This window comes from Panicum virgatum, chromosome 9K, assembly GCF_016808335.1.
Source record: "Panicum virgatum strain AP13 chromosome 9K, P.virgatum_v5, whole genome shotgun sequence".
NCBI lineage: Eukaryota > Viridiplantae > Streptophyta > Magnoliopsida > Poales > Poaceae > Panicum > Panicum virgatum.
The window spans coordinates 66,875,171-66,898,501 of NC_053144.1; the positions used below are offsets into that span (position 1 = coordinate 66,875,171).

A 23,331-nucleotide genomic window follows, 5' to 3' on the forward strand; every position below is an offset into this window, starting at 1 on the left:
CACCTAATATTTTCCCTTAGATCTAATTAGATGCAATATTTTTAGAGGTTTGACATTTTAAAAATATAGATCAATATTGAAAATTAACATATTCAACAATTTTTTAAAATGCAAATCAACATTTTTAAACAAATACTAACATCAACATTTATCGCAGCCTGTTTCAACATTTCAAATAAATGCATTCAACATTTTTCAAAATCTAAATCAATATTTTTTGAAATAGCTTCTTCCTATAGTCTTCTCTAGAGACGGTGGTGGCGCCCTGGCATGCAGGGGCGGAGCTGCCTTATGCCGTTGGGGTCCGGCGACCCCGACGAATTCTGCATATTCCCCTGTAAAACACTGTTCATCTCATTAGTCGACCCCATCGTCCAAAGAAGCCGACCCTGGTGGCCAAAACTTCTGGCTTCGCCCCTGCTGGCGTGGGGATGAAGCAGGTGGCGGCGCGAGCAAGGGCCATAGGGAGCGGCGGCGGCCGTGCAGGGGCCGTGGGGAGCAACGCACGAGCGGCGCAAGGCGTGGAGGGAGCAAATGCAAGGGGCGGTTGCGGACAGTAGAAGGAAGAAGATGGCTGGACTTCGAATTGAACGGCCACTAGCATGTGCACGAATCTCAAACACTGGAATGTGAGGAAGAAGAAAAAATTCGAGAAGATGTATTGGATTCACGAGGCACCACTGGGCCGCGGTAGCAGAACAACCGGAGCTAGGCTTAAATATTGTAGTAATCAAAGACGCTGTTTGTTTTTTCACTTTTCACAAGTGATTTCTTTTTAAAACGGCTTTTCACAAGTGATTTCAGAATGATATGAACTAAATTTGTGTGAAATAAATGAACTTTCAGAATCTCCTTTGTAGAAAAGGAGGATACGTTTATAATTCAAATCACATGACATTTTTGTAAAACAAAAACCAATCCTACTCTCAAAAAATAAAAACGCCCTACTTCCCTATCAGGCTATCTCAAAAAATAAAAACGCCCTACTTCCCTATCAGGCTATCTCAAAATTTCCCGATGCTACGTATAAAACACAAAACGGAGATTACATTGTTTCACATGAAATTCCATGCACTCCAAAGAGCAAATGGTTTTAGCAGCCACCATGTTGATGAAATGGCTGTATTGGCATATTTGTAACCTTCATACCATTTTTACATCTCACGGGTGAAAAGTTCTCCATGTAAACGAACAATGAATCAGATAGTGTCTGCTTTATTCAGTTCATGGCACGGGCTACAACTAATCTAATCATGTGTACAGACACAAATCTTCCAGTACAATAATGAACCCTAAATTCACGTGTTCTGACTGCACAGAATTACAGCACTTCCAACTTTCAAATATTGCTGCCTTTGCGCAGCAAGCCTGGAATCCATTTGAGCAGTCAGACACTTCACAATCAGCACAATGAGCTCTCACTGCTTTCCAGAGGGCTCGCACCCGGTTGGATGTACTATTGACATCGACATAAAAAATGAGGTGTTACATACCCTCTCCATTTCAAATTGTAGATCATATTTGCAAATTTAGATACATAGCTTTCTCTATATATCTAGACATAGTATATATCTAGATGCATAAAAAAATATATCTCTAGATTTGCCAAATCGACCTACTATTTGGACCTACTATTTGGAACGGAGAGAGTACTGAACTTCTTCCAATTTCAGTTTGATTGGCAGACGGCTCTATACATATTCTGCCGCAGAGGCCTTGTCACGGCAGCAGGACCAGGACGTCTACCACCTGGGGCGCTCAATCTACAAGGTGCACCCACATTTGTAGACTTCTGGAGAAACACAAATGGCAAGAACAAAAACTACGCACAATGGTAAGTGGAAGGGCCCCTTCTCAAGGGGTAGAATTCACTGAGATTTCTTGATGAACAGGGGGGCTCTGTGGCTCCTGCTGAGAAGGGGTCACTAGTCTTTGAACAGTCTTCAGAGCACTTGTTAACTGTGAAAATGAAGGGCGCAGATTTGGGTCCCTGGTAATAGACAAACCACATATTAGTATGCATCTAGCATCAAAAGCCAAATTTTGATTGCCATGACAAAAACATGACTTTTTATCAGAAAACATTCTGATTTTCTAGAACTCACTTCTGCCAGCATTCGTATATGATCCTTGCTACCAGAGGATCAACTTCCTTGGGAATATCAAGCCGTCTATCCTGGAAGCCAACTGCACCCACGACTTGCATTGGATTCATCCCACTCCATGGCATTCTAAGTGTTGCCAGTTCCCACAAGATGACACCAAAGCTATAAACATCGCACCTGCACAAAATTCAGATGAGTATAAGATGGTTACTGATTTTAATTAAGGAGACCAGTGAGGATCCTATGATACTTAAGCTCTGTTAAGTATAGAAAGGTCTTGACAGAGAACAAACAAGTGTGGCCATTAATTTTTAAACCAACACCTGTTGTGCAAATGGTGTGTATGAGGTATAAATTATTTGGAGCATGTAGAACCTGACTAGATAGATGCAGGGAGACCCCAAAACATGAAAATTTCTAAGTATATCACAGTCAACTCAAGGAGTAGAAATTTTTTAGCAAAAAAAAAACACAAGCACAAGTATTGCACGGGAATTTAGACTCTTATATCCATGGAAATGCTGTATAACTTCACATAGAACATCCAGAATGAGAAAGATAGGACTTAAACTAACAGTTAAAACAAAAGCATCAGAATACCACTCACTTTTCATTTGATTGTTCATTCCGCAAAACCTCAGGTGCCATCCACTCGGGCTGATAGACGATACCAAAAAACTTTCCATTAAGAAATAAACCAGCTAATGGTCCAAGGGAAATAAAGAAGAAAAAATAAGCTTAATTGTGGCATCCAGATGCTAGCGACTTACTGTTCCAGCAGTGGATTTGGATGACAAAAATGTACTGTGCTTCAACCGTGAAAGTCCAAAGTCGCAAACCTGTTTTATTGAATGCATTGATATGAATGACTATTGGTGCCCAAGTATCAAACTATCAATTGTGAGCAAGAGTACATACCTTTACATTCCAATTATTGTCAACCAGCAAGTTTGGGGATTTCAGGTCTCGATGAACTATTGTAGGTACACTAGTGTGCAGGCAATTCATGCCTTTGGCCTTAAGAAAAAATAGTCATTTGAATGAGCAGTGAAGAACAAACATATCAACAAAATATGCGAGATTCATCCATACCACGTCAAGGGCCATCTTGATTCTCCGTTTTTCATCAATAAGGCAATTAGGGCGGTGAAGGATCTTATACAAGCTTCCCCTGAGCAAGGACATAATCATGAAACAACGATGAATCGTCAAACATGAATCTCTTTAGATATTTTTCTTTAACAACTGGATGAGCACGACTATGTACTCCGTCCGTTCCAAATTATAGGTCGTTTGACTTTTTCGACCCCAAGTTTGACCACTCGCCTTATTCAAAAATTTGTGCAAAATATCACTTCTTTTGTTGTAACTTGCTTTATCAATACAAGTTCTTCAAGAATGTTAAAGTTGACTATGTTTGCACAAATTTTTTGAATAACAACTTGGTGTCAAAAAAGTCAAACGACCTATAGTTTGGAACGGAGGGAGTAGAATTTAGCAACTCCAGTATTGCAAGAACCTTCACATCTAATACCATGTACAGCTATAGAATTAAAAGTTGCTAAAAAAGAACTTTCATGCTGTCTAGACCAGGATATTTAATTCACACATTACACAATATAAACACCGTAATATACCTTGGAAGATATTCAGATACAATGGATAAGTTTGGCGGACGTGTAACAGCACCCATAAATAGAACAATATTTGGATGGCACAGCCGACGCATAATTCGTACCTTGTCAAATAAAGTAGATAAGTATTATCAAACAGTGCAGCAGCAATGGACTGAGTAAATATGAAGATCGAATGGTGTATTTAGTAAAGCCCAAGATCAAAACAGATAAAAGTTCACCTACTTCACTCCTAAATTCATCCAGAGCATCACCATAAAAATCTTGATCCAAGAATTTTTTTACAGCCACTTCCTGCAAATAAACAGAAATTTCACTGCATTAAAACATACATTGGTTTCTTATCTAAGTTTCTTTGTGACTTCATTCACAGAACATCTTGGACAAATGTCCATGCTCAAGATACAAACAATAAATGGAGGAATGAATTGCTTACTGTTCCATTCCAGTCAGCGCGGTAAACCTCTCCATATGAACCTATTGGAAAGAAGTAATTAAATCGATTGTTTTCTCACAGAAAACAGTTCATGCAACCAGCTCACTCCTACTCACAGAAAACAGAACCCACCAATGCTAATAACTTGAAATACAATCTAACATGTTTAAGATTAGTTTCCAAAACAAGCCCCAATTGTTAGTTCAAAAGCAGCAGAGCATATATCAAAGGTAGCAAAAACATACCTAAGCCAATCCTTTCACCAATCACAAGATCTTCCCAAGGAATTTCACATTCAGACACATCATCAAAGTCAAGCTTCTGTGACCTGACATCCATGTTTCTTGATGGTGCTGACGTGTCCATGAATCTGTCAAGGGGAGATTTTTTTGGATCAGGAAGTAATTTCTTATTTTCCTGCTTTACATCAAGGTTTTCCATGCGTTGCTTTGCTTGATTTTGAACTCTATTCATTGGAACTCTTCCTTCTGCAGGATTACCCCATGGAAATCTTTCCTGTAGTGGTTGAACTGGGCCATGCTGACCGTCCAATCTAGAATTTGTAAGAGCTTTGTCCAAATCACCATGGACAACCCTTTCAGGAACCTTCCCAGTCTCAGCTGTAGAAGTAATATTCATGGCAGGAGTGCCAACCATAATGTTACCATGATTATGAGGCTGCGCCGCATATGATGTATCATTACGCAATCCAGCATTAAGATTGGCATTCTTTGCGGCTGGACGTGGCATCTGGGATGATGATGATGATGATGATGATGATGATGATGCAGCGTTATTACCAACATTTCTACGTGCAAATGAATCTTCAACATAATTGTACTGTTTGTTGTTGGAAACATCATTGTAAGGAGACCAGTTCTTCATAACTAACCGCTGTTGTGGTCTTACAGCACTAGGGACTATGTTCTCTCTGCGCTTTTGCAGCTCATTGTTCCTATTATCTGGCCCTTTGAATGCTACTGAAGTTTTCTTGGACTCAATACCCCCAAAAGGATTAAGGTCAGCAAAAAGGTTCCTTGACTCTGGATTTTCATGCAAATCTTGAAGCCGATTTAAATTCCGTGGATGTTCCCCTTGAAGTACAACTTTCTCCTGGGATGATGTACCAGCAGAAGTTGAAGGTCCATCTGATTGCTCATGAGAAACTAGCGTCCATGAACTGTCAAAGACACTTCCAGCAGGAACAGATGATGTGCCACTTGAAGAGGTTTGAGAAGATGCTGCTGCTGCAGCTGTCTCATATCCAGATTTACTATCTGATATCCAATCACCACTGCTAAACAAAGGCAGTTGGCCACCTTTAGGTTCAGGAGGCAATGCACCAGGATCAAGATTAGCATCAATGGAACTCGATGATCCAGCTGCCTGATTCAGGCTGAGTTTTCTATTAGAATTTAATGAATTGCCCTTCCAACTTAAGATATCTGCTGGAATAAGAGCACCAGGAGCAGCCATCAGATCAACCAAAAACTCCCTACAGAAAAATCACAATAATAAAACTACTTAGCAAACATAGAGTAGCAACAAATAAATTGAAACATGGTAAACAGCAATAGCACATAGAGTAACCTTCACTAAGTATCCATGAACCATGCTACGAGCAAAGGGCAATGATCAAAACATAAATACCTTTCATGGTCCATCTTAATTATATTTATAGCATCATCATCATCGCCACCAGTATAATTGCTCCCTTTGACGAGTTTGCATGGAATGCCAATACTATCGGAAAGGATCTGCACGAAGAGATACAGGACATAGCTGCATCAGTGTGTGCTTCTCAGCTCAACAATCAACAATACAATACTTTTTCAGAAACGTCCTAGCTAGCTTTCTTGCTTGCATTCATGCATCATGTGCATGGGAAAGAGAGGGATGGAGGATGGGAACCTTGAAAAGCAGGGCACGGTGACGTGATAGCCCTATCTTGATGCAGCCAATAGGCAACAAACTTGTTTGTAGTGAGGTTCTCAGCTCAGTACTCTTCTCCAACCACCTTGTGAGCATGTCATTGGCATCTTTTACAGGTCCACCCATATTATCTGTAACAAGCTCAGCAATTCTTTGCACTAAGAGTGCAATATTGGCAACTGGGAAGTCCAACAGGATGCACTGTGCCACTTGCTCCATCTCCTGCAAGGTAGTATCAATAGCACGGTTGATTACAATGACTTCAAAGCCCAGGTCCCCTATGCCTGTTTGGAGATCAGCTAGTGATGGCATCTTCCCCTGCCTAGAGGATTCCATAGAGGAGCCAACAATGTCATAGAAACCATCAATAACTTTCTCATGATAATCAAGAAAGTTATAGTCCTGAAAGAAGTTAAAATCATAAGTCAGAATGGAGTATGAATGTTAAAAGTCATCTCCCAGTCTTCCACCCTCACATGTAGTGATAAATTGACCAGTGTATAGTATTATGATTCGTATTTGAGCTAACAAGACAAAACAACAGAACAAAGAGACTTTTAATTAAGAAAAGACTGGTCTTCCATGTCTAAGAAGAGCTTCAATAAATAGGGATTTGCAATGAAAGCATTGGCTCACCAAATATTTGACTAGCATAAACACACTATACAAGCAACCCTATATTTGCTGAAATTAAAATACCACTACCTGATCATCTCCTTCTTGGAGAACTATATTCCACCTCCATGGTACACTAGCAAGCATACAGCTTCTTCCTTTTTATATACCTAGTTTTTTCACACCCTAGCCAAGCCTACAAGGCTGTCTATTTTTTTGCATACATTTCTCAGGAAAAATTGCCTTTTATTTTGTTATCCATTTTTTTCTTTAGCAGTGTGAAAAACAATTCCTCTCTTTCCTAGTAGTTGGCACACCAGGAACCAATCCTTTAACACTGTGAATAGCCAAATACATCAATATTTTTTGCATGCATGCGTACAGCTCTGAATAGTAAGTAGCATTTTCACTTCTTCGTATATCATTCCGGAGTCCTTGACTGCAGTGAATCATAATAGCAAATAGTACACAAGGTTACCCAACACAATGACTTCATTCAAGCACACACCATACATACCAATCAGCAATTATTCAGAAAATAAGTATTTTAACAGCATCAACATAGCGTGTATGAGCGATGGAGCCTATAATTGCTGGCTTCCACAGCAGCCTCAACCGGGACCATTATATTTCTACGGCCTCTAAATAGGAGTACTTGTCTGATTGCAAAAGTCCATTAGGACATCTACATCTACATGGTCTCCAGTATGATACTTTAATTGCAATATCTACAAAAAAATATATTATCTTAAATAGAGAGAGTTATGTATTACAAAAGTACTCCCTTCGTTCCAAATTATAGGTCATTTTAAATTTTCTAGATACATATTCTTTCCTATGTATCTAGACGTAGCGTATATCTAGGTGCATAACAAATGATATATATCTAGGAAAGCCAAAACGACCTATAATTTGGAATGGAGGGGGTACTTTTTATGATGAATCTAGTAGCTCCAATCCTGTGTTGACAATCTATGTGCAACTTAGACATTGATTGTCAAAGCCAAAAGGCTCGACTTAGAACAAAGTATATTCTAATTCCAATGCTCAGTAGGAAGCATGAAGCTTAAATGTGGTACTTAGCATTTCTTCACTATGTATTATTTGCCATGCTGTAAGATGAAGTGAAGCTCAATTGCAAACTAGAGAGTCACAAAAGCTACAGAGACCAGCTAACAAATTTAAATGTGCATGAATAGAGAAACCGGATGGTAGAAGATGATTGCCCAATTGGTAAGAATGAACTGATATCGCGATCCTTGGTCCACAGTAAGTCTAGTCAGTTGTTCGATGTAGCAGAGACGGCTTCAACTCAAGTATTATACTATTCACCATCCCGAGTGGAAGGCTCACCCAGTATCGCCGGGAGAGGGAGTCCGCAGTGTGGCCCTCGTCCCGGTGGGCGGCGAAGCGGTCGAGGCTCATGAGCTTGGCCTTCCTGATCTGCTCCCCGTCCAGGTCCCCCAGACAGTCGCCGTTGGAGGACGCCGAGAGCGCCATCGCCAGCTGCATCTGGAACTCCTCCTCCGACGATATGTAGTCCTCCCCTCCTGCCGCCCCCGCCCCTGCCCCAGCGGCCGCCCCCGTGGGCGTCGCCGCCGCGGAGGGGGGCGAGGAGGAGGCCGTCGAGACCGAGAGCGCCGGCGCCGCCCCCGACGGGGAGCTCGCGGGCGATGGCGACGGCGGCGGCTGCCCTTGCCCCTGCCCCTGCGCCTGCTGCGGCTGCCCCGCCGGGGACGACGCGGGGTCGGTGGACCGGTGCTGCCACCTGATCTTGCTCTTGAACAGGTTCTTCATCGCTCCGCCCCCGAACCCTCCACGCGCCCCGCGATCCCGGCTATCTAGGGTTCGCGTTCCCGCGTGCAGGGCGGTGCGGTCGGCGAAGAGGAGAAGACGACTCGTGACGAGGAAGCAACGGGGGAGGCGAGCGGGTGGGGAAGGGGAAGAAGGGGAGGAAGCGGGTGAAGTCGCCGAGGGGTGCGACCGCAAAAATGGCGCGGCGGCGGGCTGCTGGTTGGGGGATTGAGATTCAGCCGTGTTTAGTTCTTTACATAAACACAAAAAACGCTGTAAACGTATTATTTTACATCGGAATTTTACTAATTTGAAGCACTAAATGAAGTCTATTTATAAAATTTTTTGCATGGATGGGCTGTAAATCGCGAGACGAATCTAATGAGCCTACTTAATCCATGATTTGCAACAGTAATGTTACAGTAACCATCCGCTAATTATTGATTAAATATGGATTGATTAGCATCATTAGATTCGTCTCGCGATTTACAACTCATCTATGCAAATAGACTTCATTTAGTACTTCAAATGACTAAGATTCCTTTGCAATTTTTTTTTGCAAAATGAACTAAACAGACCTTCAGTGATTTGCTGGCAAGTCACTAAGCACTGTAGTGGCGATTTACCATCCTTGAGAGTCGTCCATTTCGTGATCGACGGTGAGATCTGTGCAAACAGTATCCGTGCTACAGTATTAAACAGCATTCGTGCTACAGTGTTTTTACTACAGTATATGCTACAATGATTATTTTGTCATCTGGCGCAAGTCTCAACGTGGTCACTAACCGTGCGTTTGGTTGGGATGATGGGTTCGACCTGGTTGGGTTCGACCCGTTTTTGGAGTGTTTGGATGGGGGTTGGTGAGGGTTGGAGCCAATCTCAAAAGAATATACCGTGTAGATGCGGGTTGGACTGGACACTCAAAATATGGCGGGTCGAGCACGTGCGCGTGATTCCCGTCACCCCTGCCTTTCCTTTTTCCTCGACCGCACCCCATCCATCGAAAAAAATTCACCGTGCCGCATCCATCGAAAAAAACTCCACCGACGCCGCCCGCTCGCTTCCTTCGCTGCCCGGTCGCCTCCTCCGCCCGGACCGCCGCCGCCTGCGGAGCCCGCGCGGCGCCTCCAGGGGCGCGCGCCGCCGGCCACGCGCAGGGGCGCACCCGGCCAGGCCGCCTCCCTCCGCAAGCTCGAGTACCCACCGCAAGCTGCTGCTCCCACCGGCCCAGATCTGCTCAGTAGTTCAAGGTAAATTCATTCCCCCCTTCCTTGGTTGCTGATTATATGGCACATTGATGCTGGATTGATGGTTGATTTGAAGAATCTTGTGTTAGTTCATGGAAACCGTACATGATATTTTTACTAGGTCATTTGTAGTCACAATTTTATCCTGTTGAATGTAGATGGATAAGAGGCACAGGGCATTTGTTTTTTTGCTGTTGCTGCACATTGGTTGTTGTGTGTGATGGCAATTGTTGCTCGGTCTAGGAAAAGAAAACGAGTTGCAATAAGGAAAGGGATTACTTATGCCCCAATGTTTGAAAGGGATAGGAAGAGGATTGAATACCTAAATGACAAAATTTGGAGGAATGACACAACTTGTGTAACACATGCTGAGAATGAACAAAGCACGTTTCTTTCGGTTTTGCCAGTTGTTTAGAGGTCATGTTTTACTTGAAGATACCGTTTATATGTGTGTAGAGCAGCAAGTGGCAATGTTTCTACACATTGTTGGACATAATGTTAGGAATAGAATAATTGCAACCAATTTTGGGAGATCCGGAGAAACGATCAGTCGTTATTTTAACAAAGTACTTCATGCTATTGGTGAGCTACGAGAGGATTATAGGACACTCCCGCTAAAATAGAAGGAGACACAAGGTGGTATCCTTACTTTAACGTGTGCAGCTCAACCTTATGTCACATTCTAAATTTATTTTTTGACAAACATATAATTGTCCTAATCTTGACTTCTTTGAACATCACGTAGAATTGTATAGGAGCACTTGATGGTACACATATAAGAGCCACTATTCCAAAGGAAATGCAGCATGCTTTTCGTGGTAGATACAAGCATTTGTACTCAAAATGTACTGGAAGCCGTAGATTTTGACCAAAAGTTCACCTATGTCTTGGCCGGATGGGAGGGGACAGCACATGATGTACTAGTTTTATGTGATGCTTTAGCATGTGAGGATGGCCTTCGTGTGCCACAAGGTAATAGTTTAACCTATGTCTTGTCCATAAATTTGTTCATCAAAATTACTTGATCATTGAGATGTAACCTAACTACCCATCATATGTTAGGTAAATATTATCTAGTTGATGCTAGATATGGATCCAAACCCGGATTTTTACCCCCTTTTCGGGCTGTCCGCTACCACTTGAATGAATGGGGAAGGAATATGGTGCAAAATGAGAAGAAATTGTTCAACCGTAGGCACTGTTCATTGAGAATCATAGTAGAGCAAGCATTTGGAGCACTAAAAAGGAGATTCAAAGTTCTTGATAATGCATCTCCTTTTTTTCCTTATGAAACTCAAGTAGATATTGTTATTGCTTGCTGCATCATTCAATTGGGTGATTGAAGATGGGAGTGATGAATTCAATGAGCCAGATGACAATGATGAGGACACCCAGGACACCATATATGCTGGGACAGCAAGTGAGAATGCAATTATGCTCGCTTTTAGACAAGGCTTGGCTGACCAAATGTGGGCTGACCGTCAGAGCCATGGAAACTAGTATTTTATTTGTTTGGACAATGTAATATATGTTGTATTTTATTTGATTGGACAATGTCATCATTGTATTTGATGGCTGAAATTGTATTTGAGGACATATTTGTTTGCTACCTTGCTGAAATTATTGTTTGCTACATTGCTGAAATTATTGTTTGCTATCTCGCTGAAATTATTGTCTCATGAAACTATGTCTTGCTGAAATAGACCAAATGTGGGCTGATACATTCCAATTGTATATTGTATTGTTAATTCTTGAAGGTAAATAGAACCAGCAGAGGCTAATGCAGGGATTGGTGGACATGCTACTTGGACTTCAACTTGGTCAGCCTACATGCTCGAATACCTTGTCAGTTTAGTGGTTCATGGCACCAAGACTTCATCTACCTTCAAGATGGTTCACTATAATGGCTGTGGAAAGGCTCTCCAAGAGAAATTTGGCATTGTGCGCACTGGTGAACAGGTTAAGAATCACCTTAAGACATGGCAAAAGAGGTTTCGTAAAATATGTGACATTCATGGTTTGAGTGCTGCTAATTGGGATGAAGATACCTGCACTATAACTCTTGATGATGAGCACTACAATAATCATATTAAGGTATGGATGCTGTCCATATTTACTTGCTCACATAATATGTCAATATTATTAGCTGGAATTATTGTTCTCACATATCATAGTTGCTGTCCACATGTACATAATAGTAGTTGCTGAAATTGTACAAATATTGTAGGATCACAAGTCTGATGCTGATTTTCTGAACAAGCCTATTCAACACTTTGAGGAGATGAACACAATATTTGGAAGTACCATGGCTACAGGCAAGTTTGCAAAGGAATCAAGTGCACCTCTAGGTACAGAGGATGGCGGTGCAGAGGATTGTGAGGCCGAGGAAACAGGAAAGAGTGATGGGGATGCTATTGCCAATGAAGACAACAATGGGGCAACATCATCTGCAAACAAGACCAGCAAGATTTGTAAGACCAACAACAGCAAGAAGAGTAACAAGAAGTCAAGGACTAATGTTGATCCATTGGTTGCTGCAATTAATAGAGAAAGTAACAAGATAGCCAAGACGATAAAAAAGTGGGCAAATCAGACAATGATGTGCCTTTCAATGATAGTTTCAATGAGACTCACTTATCCTTCTATTATGCCCATTTGGTCTCCCAACCTCACATAGCTAAAGTTTTCAACAGCCTGCCTTTTGACCATAAATTAAACTGGGTTGCAAAATATATTGCTGAAAATTACTCTGGGCAGTAAGGGTAAGTTGTAGGCAAGGGATGGTTCTTTTGTTGGTACCACGTAGAACTTTATATTTGTGGTCTAAGTAAGTTTGTATCGTGTCATGTGGAGGCATTGAACTTCATATATATTGTAGCTGAATTTGGACTTGTATGGTGGCTGAAATGTAGCTGAATTGTGCTTGAACTTGGACTTGTATGTTGGCTGAAATGTAGCTGAATTGTGCTTGAAATGTTGCTGAAATGTAGCTGAAATGTTGCTCAATTTGTGACATATATTTTGATGAAATTTAGAATTTGTGTTCAAATGTTGATCGGGTTTAAATATTCAAAGGGACTGTGCTGTTGAATGTAGGATTCAAAGTGAATGTGCTGTTGAATGAATTTGTGTGAGGGGGTAAGATCACCAGAATGAGTGGAAGGTCATCAAATTTAGGCTTCATTCTAGTACATCCATCCAAATAGGAGATGTGTTGACTCCAACCCGCGGCGGTCGTTCAACCAAACAACAAACTGGAGCAAACCCAACCTACCAACCAAACAGAATATAGGTTTGGAGCCAGCTCCAAAAAGTGTTTGAGCGGGTCCAACCCACTGAACCGCCATCCAAACACACCGTATATCCCGATCCCTGGTCGGGTCGGGTCGGGTCGGTGCGTGCCTTCGCGGCCTGGCCTGCGGTGCTGCTGGGCTAGGATGTTTTAATTAAGAGGGTTGGGGTTTGGTATTAATTACCGAAGGAACCACCGTATTAGAGAGAGAAGGCGGCCGCCGATCGTGGGTAGGGCCCGACCCGACGCCCTTGTTGGTGCGGGGGTGGGGCTGCCGGGCTGCAGCAGCTCTTGTCCAAGGCACGGGGGCCTGTCGCGCCTCGCCCGCGAGTGATCAAATGGAGTGTCCGAGAGCCCATCGAAATCAAAATTATTCGAAACAAATTTAAGAGCTAAATATTGAATTACTGACACGTTCAGTCCAATAGAATGTATCCGAGGTATATTTTTCGTGTTGGAAAGAAGGTGGTGACACATTTATATAAAAAAGGAAATGTCAGAAAAATTGCAAGATGGTGGCCTGCTTCTCTCCCCCCCCCCCCCCTTCCCTTTCGCAATCCACATACGCATACGCGTCTCCCTCAGTCGGTACTGTTTCCTCGGATTTATTGCATTGGTTTCTGTCAGCTTAGATTTGGGTCTTAAAATGGACCAAGTACTAGATAAGATGGCTGTAGGCTGCCTGACCAGAGTACGATTTGCGAGGAAACATCAGCGATTAAAGACGACGTTCAGAAGCCAGGAAACCTTGTCGCACTTCATGTCGGAGTCTGATGCGCTTGAAGTTCCTGCGTATCAATCTTCAACCATTGCCAATTGCGTTGGTCAGTCCGTGCACTAATACTACACAGGGTTGCAAACACATCTGCCCAACTGATCAACTTTCCACTTTGGTCGAATGGTTCAGGTTGGCTCCAGGTGCATTATTCAGCAACCGGATGGATCTTGGCGATCCGGCGGCCATCATCAGGAAAATCCAAGCCTCTGATTAGCCCGAGACGGAGGGGAAGCCCGCGGTGGTTCAGGCGAAGCTGTCGCGGTGGGATGGCCGGAAGCTTCGTGCCGGGCGGGGCGGCGGGATGTCGAGTCTGATCGCGGTGTGAAAGACATCCAGGAGGCGAATCGCCAGTGTGATTTTTCTTCCCGAACCGCGTTAAAACACGTACTCGTAGAAGAAACTGCGACACTTTGATTGGAGAAAACTCCTCTGACATGACAGGCTCCGCTAACGGCTCGATGCTGTTGCATCCATGTCGACGGGCAACCAGAATTTTGTTTCTTTTTCTTTTTTTTTTGATTTTCCAGACGGAAGAAAACGACTTGAAAGACAGGTGTTATCCTGTTAATAGAGCCAAAGTGACAGCAGACCAGCATCTGAATCCAAGCGCCCCGGGTTCGAATCTCGTCAGCCGAAGCGTAAGAACCCAGTGCCTAGCGTCCTGTGCTCTTGCTCCAATGCAGGGACTGCTCTAGCCTCTGTTCTCTATATTAACAGAGCCAAAGAGGCAGCCAAAAAAAAAAAAATTGGTCGTTCCTTTTCTTCGCTCTCGGAGCGTTGGAGGCCAAGCCGAACAAGATGAAAGCGCCACTGCTACTAGTAGCCAAACAAGGATTAGATGAATATCTAGGCTGAGGAAGGATTGTGCGATGGCGAAATCCACATATATGTAGAGAGTTTTCGCCTGGTTAATTGGCAGTTTACCGCGTCGTCATGATACGATGCATGTACTCCCAGGAGTCATGCCGAGAGACGACCCGAGAAAACACCTATCATGGTAGGCTCTTTGCTTTAGGTGCTTATTTTGCATACTACGCGCATTTGATGTGTCAAAAGTCATTTCACAGGACAATGGACCAACGTTACACGGGTGCAGTGGAGTAACTGCGAAAGGAAAACAGAAAGGTGACAGTAAATCAAGTTAAAGTTGACAGTCGCACACTCGCACGACCCTTTTACAGCACAACTCAAAAGATGAAAAGGAAAGAACAGAACCTTCTCCAACAGAGATCAGAGTCTGTACATGGTGACGCGCGAAGTATTAGCAAAAGAACAGCCAGTAGCAACACAAGCTGTAGTCTCGTATTATAAAATCAGGGAAAGAAAGGCAGCTTATCACTCGTGAGATTACGGATGCATGTACCATGTTATCCAGACTAGATAAGCTAAACAAGTGTGAGCTGACGCGACACCAAACCCCATGTACGGCGCAGCGCTTCAGATAAGCTCTGCGCTGCACTGACGCACACCCAACACTGAAGAAACATGAGCAGAGCCTCAGCCAGCAGCCACTATTTCTTTTTGGTTTTTGAAAGAAGTATTTCAGCTGGTACAGGAACAGGACACCATTCCTTGACGACACATACGTGATGACAGACTAGGTGCCTTGCCTGACCTGCAAAGGCGCTGAGCCGTATCTGACGCTCCAAAAATACCTTTCATACATGCAGGACAAGCATTGCCTGCACCTCAGGTCGCTTGCTCTGCAGTCTGCACCACAATGGACTGAAGGAGTGGATTGGATTCCTGCGGGCGCGTGAAGCTATTTTCCACGCCGCTTTCCGTGCCAGCATCGCGTACCCTGGCCTGGTCTGACCTGTTATTACTCCCGGTCATGAGCGGTTAACAACCACCGCAATCAAGATGGCAAAGCGACTTCTCAGGAATCCCTGTCCTGAAAGGAACACACGGACACCAAAGAGGATTGGTCGATTGGCCACTGAATTCTGAAACCGTTGGAGGCAGCCCCATGTTTCTTCGTCAGGATCGCCAGGAAACGCCAATACCGCTGCCTTATCTTGGGAGCCCACGCCGTGACGTGCACACCCGCCCCCCGCACCAGCACTCTCCAGCAGCCAATGGGATCAGATAACAAATAGGCGCAGGAACCGGCAGAGAGCAGACACGCGCACCGTGCCGGTCTCCCTCGTCCGATCACGTCTCCAAAGACTAAAATCTCCCATCTTTTTTTCTGATGACTCCTCGTCATTCCCCAGAGCTTATCTTCCTTCCCTCCACGTCAAGAACCTTGTGACACCTCCTCAGCCTTTGGCCTCTTGATACCCTATAAATCCCATCGTCCCTCCGCTGTTCACCTGTCCAAATAGGCAAATACCAGCGAGAGCAGAGGAGACACCACGAAAGGAACCCGAGAGAAGGGGTCTTGGCTTGTTGCGAGCACATGAGGATCCACCCAGCAGCAGCTCCCGCCGGCGGCAAGAAGGACCTCCGCCGGCTGCCGCACGTGTACAGCAAGGTGCTCGAGCTGCCGCTCCCGGCGGACACTGACGTCGAGGTGTTCGAAGGCCCCGACGCCCTCCACTTCGTTGCCACCGGTGCCCGTGGCGCCGGCGTGGTGCAGGTGCGCACCGTGAGGATCCACCCCGGGGTTACCAAGGTAGTGGTGCAGGCAGGAGGCACCGGCGGCGGTGAGAAGGCTGGCGCCGATGACATGGAGCTTGACAGGTGGCGGTCCCGGTTGCCCGAGGCGAGTCATCCTGAGATGGCGGTGGCCGGGTACGTCGACGGGAAGCTCGTTGTGACGGTGCCAAAGGGCCGTGATGGCGGTGAAAGCGCTGATGCCAGCCAAGGTGAGGTTACCTGCAGAAGCTGCAGTGGAGGAAAGATCAGTGGAAGACTGGTGGTTGTACAGTAGTAGTAGAGACTATATAGTGCGGTGGTTGTTCATCTAATCCACTATCTAGTAATGTCTTGCCATCTTTGTTTTTTTTCCTGAAGATGGGCTGTTTATTATGTTACTTCCCTTGCCTGGTTTTAGCATCAGATGTTTCACAAGCTGCCTTCCCGCTGGTTCTTAAGCGTATAGAAACAGCTATTGTAATTTATCTTAGATTTCCTTGAAAAGTTGAAAACAAATGTAAATTCTAGATAGACCTATGGCTCTTGAGATATCATTATCCCCGTCTTGGTGTGCCCACTTGATGCAAATTGGATTTTATCGTGTTAGATAAGGTTTGGTGGAGCATAATGTATAGACCACATCTGGTCAGTTACTGTTACTGTTCCTGAAGGTCAGGTGCAAAAAGTGGACCGCTTGGTAGTTGCTGCATGTCATATGGATTCATCAACTCTCTCCATTTTAATGGCCCACGGTTTGCAGCCTATTGTCTGCTAGTCCTATCTGAGATAATCATTCTGGTATGAAGCCATATAAATGGCAATATTAGTGGTTTCAGGCAATATCAAATGGTAGAACCGAATGTATTGTAACTTGATGATCCATGTTCAAGAAGACTAGAAGAGTGTTGCTTTTTTTTTACCATGTCCTTCAAGACTCTTCTAGCAACGATTCTTTTGTATTCTATTACTCCTAGATGCCATTTCTTATTTTAACCAGCTGAAGTCAGTGGTCACCTGATGTTCTGTAAGTTTCAGTCACAATACATTTGCCACTCACATTCATCCGCAACTTGAAGCATTAAATTATGATAGGTCAATCAGTCAGTAATACCAGAATACTCTGGATGAATAGCAATTCCTGCACAATTTAAAATAATTCATTATCATTCTTCTTGAAAAAAGTGCAACATGGCCGAACATGATGCAAAAGTCAAAGTTCCACAAGAGGATTATGAATTACGAATATATATACCAGGCACTTTCAATTGACAAATCTTTCTTTCACTGTTGATACTATAAGTGTACTTATTTTCACAAATTTCAGTTCTAGTCACAAACAATGGGAACGGTGTTGTGATACAAAGAAAATCAAACAGCTGGCGCAAAGGGAGAAAACAAGCAATGATACTAGTTTAAAGAATCCTGCCTAACAAAGAGGAACCCAGTTTGGTAAAGCGTCTACAGCATGATGGACAAGAGGGGATGAACCCTATCAAGCTCAAATGGACCACCCAAGTGGTTGCTTTTGGTCTGTGCATCATGTATGCAGCTGTGGATTTATCTGTATTGAGCTAAAGCACTGAACTTTGCTTTGTGATAATGATACTTTCTGGAAGGATGAAATCCATTGGCCGGGCGCTGCTTACCTATACAATCAGTACATCAGTGCATGGGTTGTGGCCTTGTGAGCAACATCACATTGCTTTCGATACTTAGAAATTCAATAGAAATTTTGGGATCTATTACTTGATTTTAACTATAAAATTCATGGCCACACAAAACTCAGTGTCCAGTTGAAAGTAGGCTAACAGGTTGTGAGCACCACCTAATTTATTAAGAATTAGTAAAAGTGAGATGCCCACATATTGGGCCTTAAATCCTAACGCGCCAAAACATCTGTTACACAGGTTAAGCTATTGAACAAATGTCATCTAGTAACATTTCCTTTCGTAAGATGAGGACACGACGTCAGGGAAATGGAGATCAATTTTATATACCCGGCTCTGACTAAGGATCAAGGTGTTCTAATTTCACGTAGACTAATGTCACCAGTTTGAATAAATATGCACATGGAGCCAGCATGGAAATGACACAATCATTCACCGAATGGACAATCATTCACCGAATGGACCAGCTACTAAATGAATAAGGCGCAACATGAATCTTAGTCCTGACTCCTGACACATTTTTATCTCTAATGTACAAAGCGAGTTGGGAAAATCAGATTTGCTTCATTGAGATAATCAGCCATACAGCCCATGAGGCCATCTTATCTTCCTAGTGGGTCGATCAAATCAGAGGGTTTGACACTAGCAGAGTGTATCGTATCTCTACTTCAGTTTGTTGATTACTGTATGCCACAGGACTGAGAAGGATGCAAGCAAATTATTAAAATTCCAGAATATGACAAAAAAAACATTCATTATAGAGAACTGGGTACCATTTCATTGTAGAAGGGGAAAAAAGATTCATATAAAGCAAAAAAAGTGAAATATGCTAACACCTGGGGCAGCTAGATATCACATACATACCTAATGACAAGTCAGGTAGCTACAGCTATTATCTCAACTAAAATCCCATTGATCTTTCTAAAAACACCTTCTGCAACCTCAGCAGCCTCTAATATCAGCAGAATATTGGCTAAAAGATATCAGTGCAATAATAAGAATAACATTCAGAAAATTCCATGCTTCTCAAATGTTAAGTTGTGCGTATGCAACATCAATAGTCTGGCATCATAATGTATCTGAATCTGATATCTTTCTCATGTCAAACACAGAACTGGCCAAAGAACTTTGAGTTGGACTGAATGGGGGAAAAATTAACCCAGGATTTCATTTTCCTGGTTCCATGTACGGCTTCTGGAAGTATTGTTGTAGTTGGTTATAGAGCACACATAGTTTTCCATTTGTTCATGCAAACCCAGCTTGCCTCATATCATTAATGGTTGAATCAAGTTTTTCATGTAAATCAAACTTCCGATATCCAGCAACCAATATATCATATGTAGACCTGTTCAGCATGAAGAAACTTCGAATGCGATCTAAGAACAAATCCAACCTATCAAATTCCTTCTGACGAAAATAAGAACAGATTATGACCTCAACATCATCTGGGCACATAAACATCACACCATTGTCCAACATCCGGCAAATCGCATCCTCCATATCTGCTAATCGATCTGCCTTAGCATAGAACTTGATAATTCCATGGTGCAGTTGCGTTTCAAAACTCAAGTCTGTTCCCTTTTGTATTACGGCGAGCAGCTGCTCCATTTCATCTATTTCACCTCCATCTAGGCATATTCTCGTTAACCTCCCAACTGTAGCTTTGTTCAACTCCCAGTTACCATCACTCACACGTTTTAAAAAGTCTCTTGCTGTGTTCGCCTCCTCTTTTCTAGAAAGCATCTCAAGTTTAGCCTCCAAAATAGTAGAGTTTGGCTTAATCCCCAAGGAAATCATTTCCTCAAACACCGTTTTGGCATCATCTAGCATGTCCAACCGAACAAACCCTGTGATCAATGAATAAAAGCTTGAATACTTGGAGTAAAACCAGCATTCTTTGCAGCTATATACCAGCTCATCATCACATGGCCACTTCCAAGCACTGAAAACGCAGACATGAATGCATCATATGTAGTGGAATCAGGCTTGCAACCGTCAATGCCTTCCATAGTCTCATATAGAGTCATTGCAGACAGGAGATCTCCAACCGACAAGAAAGTGTTAACAAGGGCATTGAAAATGCCAGTGTTCAGATGAATTCCCTGTGCCTCCACGCATTCAAAGACTCTCATTGCAAGTGCTGCATTCCTTGTCTGAGCACAGAATTGGATTATCGTTGAGTAGGACTCACAATCATGAATCTCTTCCTTCAGTAGCTTCTCTAGCTTCCATTCCAATACCTGATCCAATTTTCAAACATATACCATGTTAGTTGGCGGCATTAAATTTCTCTGTTTCCATATGCACAAAAACACCCTTAAGAATCCCAGACGGGCGTATTGGCGAAACCAACTGATCATATCGGCATTTCAAAAGTTAGACCATTACATGATATAACCATGTATCAAAGGCTCACATGACAATAGACTAAAAATGCTAGTGATGTGCATCGCGGAGCGCATCCTGACCCGTGCGCAAACAGAAATTTCCTTCTGCCGCAGGCCCGCAGCGCTAAAAACGAGCACTAAATTGAACCGAAAACTAACTTGGCTGAAGAGACTGAGGAGTGAGGAGGAGGGAGGCGACTCACGAGGTGCGCCTTGGTCGGAAAGGACGCGCGGAGGAGCGCGGCGGCGAGGGGCTCCCAGAAGCCGCCGTCACGGTGCTGCGCCGCGGAAGCAGCCTCCTCCATGGTGGCCTTGACGCGGCACTCCGGCTCCGAGACCAGGCGAGCGAGAAGAGTTCCGTCCGTCCCAGATACCGCCGCGGCGGCCGCAGTCCCCATCCCGCGCCACAGGCGCCGGCGAGCGGCGGCGATAGCCATCGATTGCTCGCGGTCGCGGTCGGCGGCGGCGGTTGACGGGCCTGACGGGTGTAGTACTACGCAGGCCCAGTAATCACATATGAGAGAGAGAGAGAGAGAGAGAGAGATAGGAGGCCCATCTTAAGCAGTTCGGCCTGCTAGTAAAAGCCGACGCTGCTATTGGCCCATTTCTCTCTGCCGCCTAACCGCTGGGAGGCACGACGCGTCACGTGGGCACGCGCAACGTGGCCGTGCAGCCGCGACGCGCCTCCTCTTGCTCGCCTCCACGTCTCCGGCCTCCGCACACATGTCCCTCCTCTGGCTGCACGGCCCCCGCATATAATCGGGACGAGCCGATGCACCCGCCGGACCGTGAAGCTAAGCCAAAGTCATCAAAGGGCGGTGCACGTCACGCAGTTGGTGATACTATAGTTTACTGGTACGCTACTGACAACTCCTAGCTAGGTGGCTACCAGATAGAGTGTTCGAGAATGAGCCAGGAGCAGCCGAGGAGGCCGTCCGGCCAGCAGGCGGCGGGCGGCGGCGGCGGCGGCGGCGAGCAGGGCGCCGTCCGCTACGGCGACGTCTTTCCGGCGGTGAGCGGCGGCCTCGCGGAGAAGCCCATCGCGCCGCAGGACGCGGCCACGATGCAGTCGGCGGAGAACCTCGTGTTCGGGCAGACGCTCAGGGGCAGGCCCGCCGCCGCCATGCAGTCCGCGGCCACCACCAACGAGCGGATGGGCGTCGTCGGGCACGACCAGGCCACGGACGCCACCGCCGTGCAGGGCGTCACCGTCTCCGAGACCCGCGTCCCGGGCGGACGCATCGTCACCGAGTTCGTCGCCGGGCAGGTACGTGAAAGTTTCTGCACTGCACACGCCTTTCCGTCTGTCCGTTCGCACGTGTAATCAAGCAGCACAAAATTTACAAGCAAGTGTTGCGTTCTGCGCAGGCTGTTGGCCAGTACCTCGCGAGGGACGATGATGCCACGGCCGGTGGCGGCGCCGGAGCCGGGGCGGGAGGTGCAGCGCCAGGACGACGCGTCGCCGCCGCTGCTGGCGTGTCGGATAACAGGAAGGTGACGATCGGCGAGGCGCTGGAGGCGACGGCGCTCGCCGCGGGCGACGAGCCGGTGGAGCGCAGCGACGCGGCCGCCATCCAGGCGGCGGAGGCAAGGGCCACTGGGCTGGACGCGAACGTCCCCGGCGGCCTTGCCGCGCAGGCGCAGTCCGCCGCGGCGGCCAACGCGTGGGCGGCGCGCGACGTGGACAAGACCACGCTCGGCGACGTCCTCGCGGTACGCTTCCGTTCTGTGTGTCGTGCGGCTGATTCGCGAATCACGAGGCTAATTAAGCGGTCGATTTGACGTGTGATATATGATGCAGAACGCGACGGCGCAGCTGGTGGCGGACAAGCCGGTGGAGATCCCGGACGCGCTGAGGGTGGCCGGCGCGGAGAACCGCAACAAGGGCGACGGGACGGCGAGGCCGGGGGGCGTGGCAGCGTCCATGGCCGCGGCCGCACGGCTCAACCGTGACGAGGCGGTCTGGGATCAGTGAAGCGCGCGCAGTCGTCGTGCAGCCCTGAAGACCCAGTGTCCAGGAAGAGCCTCTTTTGTTGCGTGTGGGAGTCGAATCGAGTCTCTTTTGTTCCCTGCAGCGCGCTCCACGCACCTGAGCAGTTTTTTTTTTTTAATCTGTCGAATGTTTGTGTTTCTCTAGAAAGGACTTTGCCTGGACACCAGTCTGAGTCCTGGTGTGTGATGTAAGAGTAAGACACGTCAATGCAAGACCAATGTAACATACCCAGTGCGTGTTGTTAAGTGGCCAGTGCAAATATCCCTTGATCAATGTAACCCTGCTGCATCGAGAAGGGAATAGTTTGCGCAGACCATTTCGATCCAGTTTGACGTCAGGGTCAGGCCACCATATCCCTTGCTCAAAGTAAGACGAGTTCAGTTCCTGTTCTCTTTGTTCTTGTGATGCAGAACCACACAGGCAGAGAGAAGTGCATACAGACCGCGTCTCGCACAATCGCTGCCGTTCTCAAGAGTGGCGTCGTCGGCGAGGGTCGCCCGCGGCTGCAGCACCCCAGGCGTCGCCCCTGAGACAGAAGGGAAAAGGCGAAGCCAGACGACGCGGCTCCGTTCGTTCAGTGGTTCACCCTCCGCAGTTTGTTCACGCAGGCCCTGCTTGCTAGGCGGCGTTGTATTTCTGAAGTAGAATCTACACCCCGGGCGGGCAAACGTCGACCAGTGGAATTGGAGATGCAGGGAGCTACTCCACAGGGCGGCCTGGTGTTGGCAGCTGCGATTTGCATAACAAGGCCGTCCTAGCGTCCTACTCCTACAGTACCTGCTACTCCTACGTGCTGACGCCGACGCGGGCGCGGAGAACCTGGCGGCCATCAAGGCCGACGCGACGGCGAGTGGGCCTGCGCCCAACTGCT

At 45.7% G+C, this 23,331-nt stretch overlaps 4 protein-coding genes and 1 pseudogene across 4 annotated transcripts; 3 read left to right on the plus strand and 2 right to left on the minus strand.

Annotated features, from left to right (window-relative positions):
* Positions 1-1,184: 1,184 nt before the first annotated feature.
* On the minus strand, positions 1,185-8,519 carry LOC120647239 (serine/threonine-protein kinase EDR1-like). Its single transcript, XM_039923950.1, has 13 exons — positions 8,076-8,519; positions 6,087-6,509; positions 5,826-5,932; positions 4,421-5,670; positions 4,176-4,216; positions 3,965-4,033; positions 3,743-3,843; positions 3,198-3,276; positions 3,024-3,122; positions 2,876-2,944; positions 2,713-2,762; positions 2,106-2,282; positions 1,185-1,990 (listed from the first exon to the last, which is right to left on the minus strand). Exons 1-13 carry the CDS (start codon positions 8,517-8,519, stop codon positions 1,855-1,857), a joined length of 3,045 nt encoding a protein of 1,014 aa, XP_039779884.1. The 3' UTR covers positions 1,185-1,854.
* Positions 8,520-9,416: 897 nt separating this feature from the next.
* On the plus strand, positions 9,417-12,523 carry LOC120648259. Its single transcript, XM_039924986.1, has 5 exons — positions 9,417-9,422; positions 9,939-10,052; positions 11,774-11,857; positions 11,991-12,268; positions 12,382-12,523. Exons 1-5 carry the CDS (start codon positions 9,417-9,419, stop codon positions 12,521-12,523), a joined length of 624 nt encoding a protein of 207 aa, XP_039780920.1.
* Positions 12,524-15,970: 3,447 nt separating this feature from the next.
* LOC120647241 lies at positions 15,971-17,038 on the plus strand. The gene has a single exon (XM_039923951.1). The coding sequence runs from the start codon at positions 16,235-16,237 to the stop codon at positions 16,706-16,708; it is 474 nt and encodes a 157-aa protein (XP_039779885.1). The 5' UTR covers positions 15,971-16,234; the 3' UTR covers positions 16,709-17,038.
* A 1,779-nt stretch (positions 17,039-18,817) lies between these two features.
* Positions 18,818-20,961, minus strand: LOC120647240 (annotated as a pseudogene).
* Positions 20,962-21,248: 287 nt separating this feature from the next.
* Positions 21,249-22,786, plus strand: LOC120647242 (late embryogenesis abundant protein D-34-like). Its single transcript, XM_039923952.1, has 3 exons — positions 21,249-21,734; positions 21,836-22,180; positions 22,269-22,786. The coding sequence occupies exons 1-3, from the start codon at positions 21,375-21,377 to the stop codon at positions 22,440-22,442; spliced, it is 879 nt and encodes a 292-aa protein (XP_039779886.1). The 5' UTR covers positions 21,249-21,374; the 3' UTR covers positions 22,443-22,786.
* The last annotated feature ends 545 nt before the right edge of the window (positions 22,787-23,331 follow it).

Coding starts and splice junctions, on each gene's coding strand:
- LOC120647241 (XM_039923951.1), top strand. CDS start 16,235: ATGAGGATCCACCCAGCAGCAGCTCCCGCCGGCGGCAAGAAGGACCTC.
- LOC120647239 (XM_039923950.1), bottom strand. CDS start 8,519: ATGAAGAACCTGTTCAAGAGCAAGATCAGGTGGCAGCACCGGTCCACC. Junction 3,123..3,197: donor TCAAGATGGCCCTTGACGTG/GTATGGATGAAT, acceptor TTTTTTCTTAAG/GCCAAAGGCATGAATTGCCT. Junction 2,763..2,875: donor CCAAATCCACTGCTGGAACA/GTAAGTCGCTAG, acceptor ATCGTCTATCAG/CCCGAGTGGATGGCACCTGA.
- LOC120647242 (XM_039923952.1), top strand. CDS start 21,375: ATGAGCCAGGAGCAGCCGAGGAGGCCGTCCGGCCAGCAGGCGGCGGGC. Junction 21,735..21,835: donor CCGAGTTCGTCGCCGGGCAG/GTACGTGAAAGT, acceptor CGTTCTGCGCAG/GCTGTTGGCCAGTACCTCGC. Junction 22,181..22,268: donor CGCTCGGCGACGTCCTCGCG/GTACGCTTCCGT, acceptor TATATGATGCAG/AACGCGACGGCGCAGCTGGT.
- LOC120648259 (XM_039924986.1), top strand. Junction 10,053..11,773: donor AAGGGATTACTTATGCCCCA/ATGTTTGAAAGG, acceptor AAAATATGTGAC/ATTCATGGTTTGAGTGCTGC. Junction 11,858..11,990: donor ACTACAATAATCATATTAAG/GTATGGATGCTG, acceptor CAAATATTGTAG/GATCACAAGTCTGATGCTGA.